The sequence below is a fragment of the Sipha flava genome, unplaced genomic scaffold, assembly GCF_003268045.1.
Source record: "Sipha flava isolate LNK unplaced genomic scaffold, YSA_version1 237_pilon_pilon, whole genome shotgun sequence".
Lineage (NCBI taxonomy): Eukaryota > Metazoa > Arthropoda > Insecta > Hemiptera > Aphididae > Sipha > Sipha flava.
In genome coordinates, this window is record NW_020272879.1 from 316,743 (window position 1) to 330,356 (window position 13,614).

At 31.1% G+C, this 13,614-nt stretch overlaps 2 protein-coding genes across 2 annotated transcripts; one reads left to right on the forward strand and one right to left on the reverse strand.

Moving 5' to 3' along the window:
- Positions 1–6,659: 6,659 nt before the first annotated feature.
- LOC112683920 (heat shock protein 68-like) lies at positions 6,660–8,878 on the reverse strand. The gene has a single exon (XM_025555131.1). The coding sequence runs from the start codon at positions 8,688–8,690 to the stop codon at positions 6,774–6,776; it is 1,917 nt and encodes a 638-aa protein (XP_025410916.1). The 5' UTR covers positions 8,691–8,878; the 3' UTR covers positions 6,660–6,773.
- A 3,372-nt stretch (positions 8,879–12,250) lies between these two features.
- On the forward strand, positions 12,251–13,483 carry LOC112683917 (alpha-crystallin A chain-like). Its single transcript, XM_025555128.1, has 3 exons — positions 12,251–12,400; positions 12,659–13,102; positions 13,185–13,483. Exons 2-3 carry the CDS (start codon positions 12,659–12,661, stop codon positions 13,302–13,304), a joined length of 564 nt encoding a protein of 187 aa, XP_025410913.1. The 5' UTR covers positions 12,251–12,400; the 3' UTR covers positions 13,305–13,483.
- Positions 13,484–13,614: the final 131 nt, after the last annotated feature.

A 13,614-nucleotide genomic window follows, 5' to 3' on the forward strand; every position in this document is an offset into this window, starting at 1 on the left:
CATTATATTTTTAATTTATATTCAATTCACTTATATTAATTTAACTTATACTTATTATGCTAAGAAGTATAGATTGTATAATTATTATAAAAAAAAAATAAAAAAAAAAATTCAATACACTCCATAAAATCATAAAATTGTTAAAAAGTATTTAAAATGTCTTATAAATATTGAAAAATAATGTAAAATATCTATATAAATTCTGTGCATTATAAATGTATAGACCTATAGGTCCTATAGACCTATTATTATATATAATATAAGCGTCAAATAAATATTAGTTAATTTTAATTAATTTGAATTATTTTCTTTTCTTGCTTTTTTGTTTGGCAAAGTCATGTATAATATCATCGAAATTAATTTTTGATGCAAGTCGATTTTCAATTGATAAAATTCCAAGGGAATTATCCAAGTCGTTCTTGTCCGGTTGAAGTGCTTTGTCAAATTTCAAGCTGATTTCCTAACTTACTAAAAGCTCTCTCTGCTTCAGAAACGGAGATTGTTAGCGTACAATATATTCTCAGAATAACAGAAGTATTTATAATAATAGTTTCTAATTTTTTTGCATACATTTCGTTTAATAGTTTTAGTATAAGTATTTCGATGTCGGTTTGAGAAACTGATTTTTGTGTTTGTTTTTAAATGTAATAATTTGTCTAATATATGGTTGGCGATAAATCATTAGAATATATTTCCTTCATTTTTATTTTACGTTTATTTCAAGATCTGCACATGATAATTTCATATAGCATAAAATTGTTGTAAAAAATATGTCAGACTGAAATTCTAACGATTCACCGACCTCTTCGTTTAAAACATTCCATTTTGTTGCTACTAAAACTTACATATAGCTTTGTACACATCCAAAAGAAGTTATAACTCGTGAATTTAATTGTACTGCATTTACACCAACGAGATTAAGGGAATGATTAAGGGAAGCTCCACGGTTTTCGGAGCCCGGTGCAGAATTTTGCAGGGGCCCATATATATATAAAATCTACGTTTGTTCGTGTTATTATATAACTAAATAATATTTTGAACCGTCATCTACGATAAACAATTTTACAAGTGCATGCGCGTGCAATACATCAAAGTTATGCGTACACGACTTCGGACGGTTCTTATCGGGGCAACCTTTTTAATCAAAATTATAGTTTATCAGCGGACCCCCGAATATTACACTATTGTGGACACATGTTGCCAATTTTATAAATAAAACTTCAACAATGTAGGAATGGGGATATTCTGAGCGTATTAAGTTTAGTGTGCAGTTACAAGTTATGTTTGTTAAATACTGCAGTTAGAAGAAATTAAATTAAAGAAGTTTAAAAGTAACTCAAGGCGAAACTGAGACAATTATTTCATCCATAAACAAAGGTCAAGAAAAATCGGTGGTAAAAAAAGATTTAAATAGAATCAACCTAACTATTCAGAGCTATAATGATTATAAATAGGGCAGAGGACTTGTAGCTCTAAAAATTCACCAAATATGCACTTAAATATACAAAATATGCATTAAAAATATACACTTAAATATACTAAATATGCTTTTAAAATATGCATTTTAAAAAGAATTTTTTGAACAAAAAATAAGAATTTTTCTGTATGTACTTATTATAATGAATATATTTTATTTACAACTTTATTTAACAACTTACCAGTTACAATTAAATAATCGGGTTTATTTTATGAGTTTTATTATTTGGATACTTATTTTAGGCATTTTTTATAATAAATAGTAAATAGAACGTGTTTGGACTATCAACCATTGAGAAACACAGCGATTACTGAAATATGAATATGTATATGAATATTATCGACAACTCTCGAGACGTGTTTTTAGTAAAACCATGATAGGTCTGGGAAAAGTCAAAAATCATATTAATATTATGATCAAAATTTAAAATAATTTTAAGTTCAACGTTATTTTGTTTGTATAAATATTATAAACAAAAATGTCGACGAAAAAATATGATAAATTATTTAAAATATGCATCTAAAAGTATAATATGGAAAAAAAATATGCCCTAAAAACCAAAAAAACACAAAATATGCATTTATATGCACAATAAAATTTCAAAACTAGTTTTGTGGAAGCATGAAACGTATTTGTTTCGCATTCTGCTATTTTTGTGATTGTGCAAAAAAATTTGCAAATGCTACAAGTCATCTGCTCTACCCATTATATTCAAAGTTTTAGTTAATGAACTTGGTGACTAAATGATTTAATTAGATCATTCTATATTTTAGAATATAACATGAAGTTGGAATATGCTATAATTTACCATTTCCATCTACTAGGGAAAATTACATTTTTATAAGAATAACTGTGAATTATTTTTCTACACATGTTTTAGACAAAAAGAATATGTACTTTTGATAATCTATCCAGTATTTCAAAAGGCGCTAAAGCTCAGAGTGAATTATAATATAGCTCGTATATTGACGTAATAACGGTTAAATTTAGAAGTATACAATAAGTTATTGCACGGTTTAATTTAACGGTTACAATCACGGTTTGTAATATATACACAACTTTGGTTACAAGTGTTATTATCACGGTCATGATGATTATCATCTGACCACAGTTTTTTACTTAAATCGTACAATAACATAAACAATAATAACAAAATCACTTATATTATCAATAACAGGCCGTTTTTTAATTATTTTATTGAAATTTGTAATTTGTCAACATATAGCTAGTTTTGGTTGTTAATGTTTTTATGCTGTTGGTTTTAGAAGTTTATTTTTATTCAATAAATAACACGAATCTTGTTTTGACCACAGTGTAAGGCTGTAATCATCCGGTGTTTAATTATTATTATTATTTTTATACCCCAGTAGGTAGTAGTATTTTAGATGTCTAACCAAATTAAACCAATAAACAAATTAGACGTACATAAAATATGTTCTGGTCAGGTAAATTAGTAATTCATCATCAATAATATTGAAGATTTCTTATATTTTGTGTTTTTGGTAACATTGTTAACTTTAAAGTGTATTAGAAATTACAATTAATTTATAATATACTTTGAGATCTCAACAATGTTACCAAAAACTCAAAATATAAGAAATCTTCAATGGATTTAAACCATCACAGAAGTTAACAGGCAGTTGAATACTACTCAATACTAATTGTTCAGAGTTTAGATATGTGGCTCAAAATCGACACGGGTCTTTAATTTTTGACAACGGCCTTATTACCATATTTAAATATAGGAGTGACGGAACTGATATTAAGAATGGAGGGGAAAACTCCGCTATCAAGGGGACGCCTAAGAAGTAGCCACAGTGGAAAACATATTGAAGACTTATTACTATATAAGAAGATACCAGACAGGTCATCAAGGCCTATAGGCTTAACATTTTTTAGAGCATCTAAACCAAAATCAACATTATCGATGTCGAATAAGCAAGTACTAGGCAGGTCATAGAACAAAAAAAGGTGGAACATACACTATATAATTATACTTTGTCTTGTTATTCTGGTTATAGCTTATAATATAATATTTTAATTTAATCAAATTATAATATACCTAGATAGTACCTATTACATTAGCATTGATTTAAAACAGATTTTAAGATACGTTTCTAAATATTTGTATCCAACATTTATTACCTATATATTATTATTAAATTTTATTATGTTTCATTTTACCAAACTACTGAGCACTGGCCAACCCAACCATCCAATCCAAATTTTTTTACCGGGGCGTCACACAGTGGTCCTAAAATGAAAATAGTTAGCCAAAAATATAATTTTTTCAAAACTAGTTAAAAATAATACACAATAAATAAATAAAACTATATTTTCATTCTTAATTGATTTTTTTTTAATTATGAAGTAATAAAAAAGTATACAATATAATTCTGTTTTATGGGAAATAAAATATTTTTAACGATAATCATAAAATAACATAATATTATTTCTTTTTAAATATTTGTTATTATAATATATTTAAAAATAGTTAATTTATGTAAATTATATAATTCTGAATATTTATCACTACAAAATTCAACGGCTTACTATAACGAGATACGCAAAAACGCGCAGCTAAATATTACACATTTTTGTTCAATAGATAATGGTTAATTAAATGATACCAATATTATCTGTGAAGCTCGGTGAAAAACATTATTAATTTTATAGACTTTAAAAACGTATGAATTTATTATTATAATATTTAAAAACGTGTATGTTACAGAAAAAGATGAAAATTCAGGAATTGTCGATATATCCTAGTCATTGTTGACAATGACTGAAAATGATGGATATTTCGTAGTTTTATCAACATTTCCGTTTCATATTAGGCAATGTTATAAATCCGCATAATCAACAAATATCAATACTGCTTTATCGGCGATCGATCTGATTATGGAACATCCAAGTCTTTATGAAATATACCTATATTAATTTCAAATAACGAACATTTTTTTAAATTTTTTGTGGTGTTACGAACGAAGCCCTAGGCAAGCCACAGCGGAATACCAAGGGCTCCACGGAGCAAAGTTTGGGAACCGCTGTACTAGATTATATAATTCCAAGTGTCATAGTAGTTTATCACGTAACAATAAAGATTAAGATTATGATTTATACTAACTAGCTAATAAGTATTAAAATATATCAAATTCATTTTTAATGTTATCATCAATGCCTTCTTTTATTAGAAATTGTCATCGATGACTAGGTATTGACGTTAATTCCGTGCTAAATCAGGCATTATCGTTATTGACTAGTCATTGTCAACATTGACTGATTGTCATCTTTTCCGATAACATATACATTTCCACTATCACTACAGGTCGATAATAATCGTTATTTGATAATGTGGTTATTAAATAATATCAGTAATTCTTAAATTATATAAATCAAACGAAAACATTTTGGTTGACTTTTATTTTATTTGGTGGGGACAATTTCATTAAGAAATTATCACGAATCAAAAATCGCAGTATTCGTTAAAATTATATACATTTATCTACTTTAATGTTTTATTTTATAAACACATTATGCCATTATTATTGTACAGTTGTGTTCCTTAAATTCTGTAGAAAGTATATACAAAAGAAAAATTTTAATTTTTTGAAATTCAAAAAAATTATTTTTGGCCAAATATTTTCATTTTCGGACCACTGGTGCGACGGGCTCGGTAGAATGTGTTTACGAGCCACCTCTGTCCCATACACATGAATAATCACCAGGATTCGGATTTTATAGCACCATAAATCCTAAAATATGCGCTATAAATCGGGCTACACACGTGCAGTTAAAACTGTACGATTCGACTGTACAGTTTTGTCGGTACATATAAATCGTTTTACACTTCAGTATACACACCTTCAATTAAAACTGAGTGATTTTACTGTACAATTAGAATAAATCGTGGAGTCATAGTCGATTAACATGGTGAAGACAGATGGCGTTCTCGCAATTCTCGGATTAATGTGTGTTTTAAAAAATAAAATATCTATATAAAAAAACGTAACTTATGGTGTAAACAATGGTTGTTAAAAAAAAGTGAATATTCACATACAAATTTGATTAACGAATTGAGAATTACTCCAAAAGAATTTATTAATTACTTGAGGATGAATGAAGATTCTTATTTGCACCTTCTTTCTTTAATTAGGTTAATTTTGTATAAACAGCATCTTTTTTGCTTCGATCATGATAATCTTTTTGCTTGACTTTCCATAGACACAGTTTGGAACGATACATTTCAATCAATTCTTCTGTCCACTCAAGTATTTTTGTTGTCATAGTTTAAATGGTGAGGATAATAAATAATAGTATAAAATACGTTGTTAATCAGTTTTTAAAATTACGAATTGACTTTACCGTGTGGCTGTAATGAAATTAAAACTGTACAGTGTACAGTTTGCCTACACACGGATCGTCTTATCTGTGCAGTTTAATTATCGCAAGTTTTATCAATTGATACTTTCAATTTATTTCCGATGAACTGAACAGTTCTAAAAATTATGCCGTATTAACCTACACACGTAAGACTTATCTGTACAGTCAAATCATACAGTTTTGATGCACGTGTGTAGCCCGCCTATTATGACCAAAAAAACCGCAAAATATGCCTTAAAAACAACAAAAATAGCAACACATAAAAATTAGCTATAATAAGGCTATTTAAAAATAGTTTATGATATGTTAAATATCATATTATTTATGAAACAAAAATGTGGGAATTTTTCTAATTGACACGCCTAAATTAATGCTATTTGTAATTTAATATAAACGAGATTTATAAAAAATATAAAATAAAGCTTTGAATTAAGAATATTAGCAAAACATAGCACCAACATTTTAAAATAATAATTTAAATTTAAAATAATTAAAATTTAAAAATTAATATGCAAAAAATAGCAAAATAAAATTTCATATTTAGAGTTCCTGGTGCATTAAACAAATTTATAGCCCACTCTGCTATTTTTTTCTCTATCCAATAATAAGTAGCAAAGGCTATAAAATTCGAACCCTAATAATTATCTATGAATATAAGGATTTGAGAAAAATGAAAAACGTCAAATTTAAATTCTATGATACAAATTTTATTTACACGAAATAAACTACATAATAAATAACCAATAAATATACTATACATTAATGACTTAACATATATTGATATATAAAATCAACGTACCTAAATTACAATTAATGAAAATATTTACATAATAAATAAACAGTCAAATACGAACAAAATAGGAAAGAAGTTACAAGTTATATACAGCAAGACATATTATATTAAGAAACTAACTTAATCGACTTCTTCGACAGTAGGTCCACGGGAATGTGGTCCAGCGGCGCCACCAGCAGGCATTTGAGGTCCTCCCGCTTGTCCGCCATGTAATTTCATCATAAGACCCGAACAGCTTTTTTGGATTTCTTTTAATTTGAACTCGAACTCTTCTTTGTCGGCCAACTGATTGTTGTCTAACCACTGAACAACTGCATCGCATTCTTGTTTACAGGTATTCTTCTCGGATTCGGTCAACTTATCGCCAGCATCGTCCAACGCTTGTTTCACATTGAACACGTAGCTCTCCAGCTGGTTCTTGGCCGCGATCTTCTCCTTCTGCCGTTCGTCCTCTTCTCTGTACCGTTCTGCCTCGCTGAGCATTCGGTCGATTTCAGCTTGGGACAAACGGCCCTTGTCGTTTTTGATAACAATGTTCTTGGACCGACCAGAGCTGTTGTCTTTCGCCGATACGTTCAATATACCGTTGGCATCCAGATCAAAAGTCACGTCGATCTTAGGTACACCTCTCGGAGCCGGAGGAATGCCAGTCAGATCGAACGTTCCCAGCAGATTGTTATCCTTGGTCATGGCCCGTTCTCCCTCGAACACTTGAATGGTAACAGCCGGCTGGTTGTCCGCATACGTGGTAAACGTTTGCGTTTGTTTGCACGGAATTGTCGAGTTGCGCTCGACGATCTTGGTCATCACACCACCCGCGGTCTCAATGCCCAATGACAGAGGGGTCACGTCCACGAGTAACACGTCTTGGATGGCAGAGCTCGTGTCACCGCTCAGAATGGCCGCCTGCACGGCAGCACCGTAAGCGACCGCTTCGTCGGGGTTTATGGACAGGTTTAGCGGTTTGCCGCAGAAGTAGTTTTGCAGGAGACTCTGGATCTTCGGAATCCTCGTAGAGCCACCCACGAGCACCACGTCGTGTATGGAACCCTTGTCCAACTTGGCGTCAGCCAACGCTTTCTCCACCGGCTGCAGGGTCGATCTGAAAAGGTCTGCGCACAGCTCCTCGAAACGTGCTCGGGACACCCTGGTGTAGAAATCGATGCCTTCCATTAGGGCGTCGATCTCTATAGTGGCCTCCGAGCTGGACGACAACGTTCTCTTGGCCCGTTCCGCAGCGGTCCTTAACCGTCGCAGAGCCCTAGGGTTGCCGCGCACGTCCTTCTTAAACTTCCTCTTGAACTCCTCAGCCAGATGCGACACCAGCCGGTTGTCGAAGTCCTCGCCACCCAAATGCGTGTCCCCAGCAGTGGACTTTACTTCGAATATCGAACCCTCGTCTATCTGCAGCACAGACACGTCGAACGTGCCGCCGCCAAGATCGAATATCAACACGTTCCTCTCACCTTTTAGGTTCTTGTCCAGACCGTACGCCAACGCCGCCGCTGTCGGTTCGTTGATTATCCTCATCACGTTCAGTCCGGCAATTGCGCCCGCGTCCTTGGTTGCTTGCCTCTGCGAGTCGTTGAAATACGCCGGCACCGTGATCACCGCGTCCGTTACGGTCCGTCCCAAGAACGCTTCGGCCGTCTCCTTCATTTTCGTCAACACCATCGAACTGATCTCTTCCGGGGCGAACACTTTGTTCTCACCTTTGAACTCCACTTGCACTTTCGGCTTACCGCAGTCGTTTACCACTTTGAACGGCCAGTGTTTCATGTCCGCTTGCGTTTTTTCGTCGTCGAAACGACGGCCGATCAACCGTTTGGCGTCGAACACCGTGTTCTTGGGGTTCATCGCTACCTGGTTCTTGGCTCCGTCGCCGATCAGCCGCTCGGTGTCGGTAAACGCCACATAACTTGGAGTGGTCCTATTACCTTGATCGTTGGCGATGATCTCCACTTTGCCGTGTTGCCAGATACCCACGCATGAGTACGTGGTGCCGAGATCGATACCGATTGCCGTTTTACCGACCATTGTTCGTGTTATTCAGAAATTCGCACACAAATGGGGAGAGAAAAAAAAATAATAAACACAACACTTCACAAAACTTTTAGAGATGAAGCACAAATATAATCGCAGTGTATAATAATGTATCGCACAGTAAATAATCGTATGGTAAATTCTCTATGAGGTATACGTATAGCACCGTATTCAATCGCACTCGTGATACAACTGTTGCCGGGTAGTGCGCCGTCCGCGTATTTATAACCGAGAGAATGTTCTAGAAAATCCACGGCGTAGTACCCACCCTATTTCACCGTTACAACGTATTTACAACGTTCTAGAACATTCGCGCGTTTCTCGATTGTTCGTTATAAATATTTGATGTGAATATTTTATTTGTCTTGGAAGTTACCGTTTTCATATTTTTCAAATTGAACAATAGTAATCATTGTTTGTTTTTAAAATTGTTTCAACAGTGCAAAATTAAAGAATAAAACATTAAGTTTCATTTATTTTACAATTAAAATAATTTTGAAATTTTTTCCTGAATTGTTTTTGTAATAAATTTCCATTTATTTTCATAACTTTTTGCAAATTTTAAATATTCAACAACCATTAATATTGATAGATTTTATTTTTCTACGTAATTCAGTTGTACAATATTTTTCAGTTAGTTGTAGTATTTAAAAATGTTTTTTACATATTGTAACCATGTAGGTACCAGGACTATTCGAAAATAAGTACCCCAAATCACTAAAAACATAACACACATCGAGATTAAAATACTGTATCCAATTTAATTTTGGAAAATACAAATATTTTTTGAAGCTAATTACTAAAATATGTATGTACCTTGTTTACCAAAGTCTTCAAATATTATCAAAAAATAGATAAATCCTTTATCTTTTTGCGATATTTTGAGACTTCTCATGAAATTAAAAAAAAAAAGGATAATCTAGAGGATTATGAAAATGTATTTATTTATTTATCTATTTTATGGTACACATTTGGTATGTGAGTACATAGGTTATCATCATAGGCGTGCGCAGACCTCTTTTTCAAGCTATGCAAAAGGCTGCCACTGCCTAACCCCCCCACCACCTAAAACTGAAAGTTAAATTAAGCGTTCGAATTTCCAGTCTTAATAACTATTTAATTTAAAATTTTAATTTTTTTTCCTGAAAAAAGTGACTGAATAGTCATTTCTTAATCGTTATAACTGTCTTCATAATTAAAATTTAAAATAAATTACGACAAAAAAAAATATTAAATACATAACATTTGAAATGGTTTGAGTAATAAGTATAGAGTAAATAAATCAAAACGTAATTGTATAGGTACTTAAATGAAAAACAAAATAAATTTGATGAATAAGCAAAATTAATCATAAAACGATTCTACGTACAGTTGAGTTCTTAATATCACCAATAATGTTTTCGGGATTTTAATTTATATCCATTTCTTGTTCTGTAGTTGATAGCTATTTAATCTCGCTTGAATTATTGTACTTCTTAATTTCATTAACAAATTAAATCGTTATTATAGTATATGATTTGTGTTTCAAAAATGAATTAAACTGTCTGGGACTGAATATAAAAATATAATAAAAATCATAATGTAATACGAAATCACATAATATATACATAAGACCAAATATGTCATAATTTTTATTTAATTTTTGTAATTTTGGATAGAAGGCTCTATGTTTAGGCCCTAAACTTTAGGGTATGCAGTTGCATACCCTGCATACCACCTGCGCACGCCTATGGTTCTCGTAATAAATATAATGCAATTAAAATTAATTAATGGTTAGATTAAATTATATATAATAAAAATTAGGTTTTATTTTTCATTATTATGAATAATGTCCTTCACTGATGTCTTTACTTTCTAATGTCTAATAAAAGTTGACAGATACTATCAATAAGAAACATTTTATTTTTCAACTGAACTAACCCCAAAAAAAAACTAAACCCGGTTGTAACTCGTAAACTTAAACCTGAGAAAAATTAACCCATTTTAGACTACTCAAACCATTATAGTAATTTTGGTTGTTTCATATAATTTGTTGGTTTTTATTTTTATTGATTGTGTTTATCGAAATGTGTATATAATGTTTTGTTGTATTTATTTTTTATTTTTCGTGTTCCGATGTTATATCATTGTTTTAAATTAAATTAATTACATGCATATATATATATAAGTATATTAAACAATTTCAACCCCTTATCTGTGCAGAGGCGCAAGCACAAATGGCTTGTTGTATGCTGGTATTATTGGGAGAAGTCAGAAAGTAATAAAGCACATTTTTTTTAAAGGCCTCCAATTGGTATTTACATCCCGGCATCCTGAGAATTAGATCTGGCACTAACTATAGTAGGTAACAATTATCAGTTAATCAATATCAATTCGATTCCCAAGATCCGCATAAGCTTTAAATACTAATGTTCCTAGTTAGTCAGGGGCGCCGAAATATAAAAATATATGTAGGGCAAATCATAATTGACAACCCATCCACCCACCCACCTTACCTAAATACCTATTTAAGTTAATTATCTTAATTTCATTCAATAAAGCAGTTATAATATAGATATATCCTTAATAAGTTCATAAAACTGTGTTATACGTATAACAAGCAAAAATCCATAATTATGGTACCCATTTAAGAATCATACAAATAAACTATTACTAATAAGAAATATATAGTACTTACATGAAATCTATAGAGGTATAAAGGTATTTATAAAAAATTCGTGTATTTTTATGTTCCTCAATTTACAGTTTTGATTAGTACTATTTTAGATAAACATAGATATTATGTTTAAATTCAATATAAAATATGAATATAATTATTGATCATTAGTAATAATGGTAATTAAATACAAATATATAAACTCTAATTCATTGCTTACATTTTTAAAATTTATGACTTTAAATAATAATAACATATTGTCATAACAGATCAATTTTTAATTTTTATTTAGTGTATTACATATAATAATTATACTTTACATAGGTACCTAATATATTTCTTATATATCTTTCTTACAGTTAACATCTATCAGGCATCAGCTACTGCCCACCCGGCACCCACCCACCCACCTACCCACCCATTTCAATATGTAGGGCAGTCGCCCTACATCAATATAGGTCTCGGCGTCCCTGTAGTTGGTTCACAATATTCAGGTGTTTTTACAAGCGTATTTTATTCCAATGGACTTAATACTCGGAGTTATTAAATATTTGTATGCGCTTGAACAAAAATGTATAGACATTGTATTAGACTAATATATTAATATACTGTTGAGATCTTTATTAAAATTATTCCTCTCTGGTATTCAAAGAATGCTTCTCTATGTAGGTAGTTTTCATATTAAAAAAATCTCTTATTCATCATTACTAGTTGTGCTTAATTGTACAGTTGTACAATACATTGTTCAATGAAAAAATAAAAAAAAAAATAAAAATAAAGTCATTGTATTGTATAGAAGGAAATGTGTATCGAGAATGTTCTAGAATCGTCCATGTTTTGAACTCCTGGCGTTCTCGAATTTTCTACGTCCAATAAAAGCGCTGCGTTTGCTAACAGTCGCTTCAGTATCATCGCATCAGCTGAGTGTTTACGTCGTTGTATATCACGTCCGTTAATATTTCGACTGATCATTTTCTGCATTTATCTCTGCGAGTTGTGTTGTACGATTTTCCTATTTTCTTGTAATATCCATTGACTATAATTCAAGGTAAGCTTTAAGACTCCGTTAGTAATTTAAATTAACTTATTTTCTATGGAAGTTTATGGAATTTTGATTTATTTATGTTTATACTTATATTTATTTATGAAATTGATAGTATGATTGTATGATTTTATTTTCTTACTCTCGCATATCTGTTATCTCTCGGTATGTCAAATATACTTAATGTTTTCTTTCAAAATGTATACATTTCATTTAATGTCTCACCTAAAAGGGATAATATATATATTTATTACTTTGTTTTAGATGTCTATATTGCCGTTTTTATTGGATGAATTGGCTCGGCCAACCATGTATGATCAACATTTTGGTCTTGGTTTACTAGATGACGATTTACTCCTAGCACCACGTCAATATGGTCCAACTCATTGTCCATTTTTGTTGAAGTCTTACCTAAGACCACATCGCTTAAATTCTGCTGCAGAGAGTGGATTATCTTGTATCCAAAATGACAAAAACAACTTCAAGGTGAACTTGGATGTTCAACAGTTCAAGCCTGAAGAAGTCTCTGTAAAAGTTGCTGATGGCTATGTAGTGGTTGAAGGAAAACATGAGGAACGTAGTGATGAACACGGTTACATTTCACGTCAGTTTACCAGGCGATACAAGGTACCAGATAACGTTGATACAAATTCTATTAAGTCTACATTATCCTCAGATGGTGTGTTGAGTATTGGAGCTCCGAAAAAGGTACTTATATATTGTTATTGATATTTTTTAATTTATCTTAACAAAAGATATTATAATGATACTTATATTTTTATGAATGTAGGTACCTGAAAAAAGTGCTGGAGAAAGACCGATTCAAATTGTTCAAACTAACCAACCAAGTATCAAACAGTCTTCGAACAAGGATAAAGAAAACTGTGAGAGTATGGAAGTCAATCAGTAAATCTTACGCATATTTTTTTTTTTCTTAATATATTTTAATGATTTAAAATTAATTATATTAGTTAATAATTTATAATATTAGATTAATTTTACTGTATTTTCTAGAATCCAATATTTTTTTGGTATTGTAAAAATACATACTACAATAGGATTATATTTCCTCTATTATAAGCTAATAATTTATTCTCAAATAAGTAATAATTGTGTTCCTTTTATGAAAACATTGTAATACTTTTAAACTAATAAAGTTTACATTTATATTGATTACAATTTGTGAGTTTTTATTTGTAAATTAAAGCTTTTTGGTTAAA

What these genes read in the sequence shown, in the direction of transcription:
- LOC112683920 (XM_025555131.1), bottom strand. Translation starts at nt 8,690, where the DNA reads ATGGTCGGTAAAACGGCAATCGGTATCGATCTCGGCACCACGTACTCA.
- LOC112683917 (XM_025555128.1), top strand. Translation starts at nt 12,659, where the DNA reads ATGTCTATATTGCCGTTTTTATTGGATGAATTGGCTCGGCCAACCATG. An exon ending in GTATTGGAGCTCCGAAAAAG is followed by an intron (nt 13,103 to 13,184) that starts GTACTTATATAT and finishes TTATGAATGTAG; the next exon opens with GTACCTGAAAAAAGTGCTGG.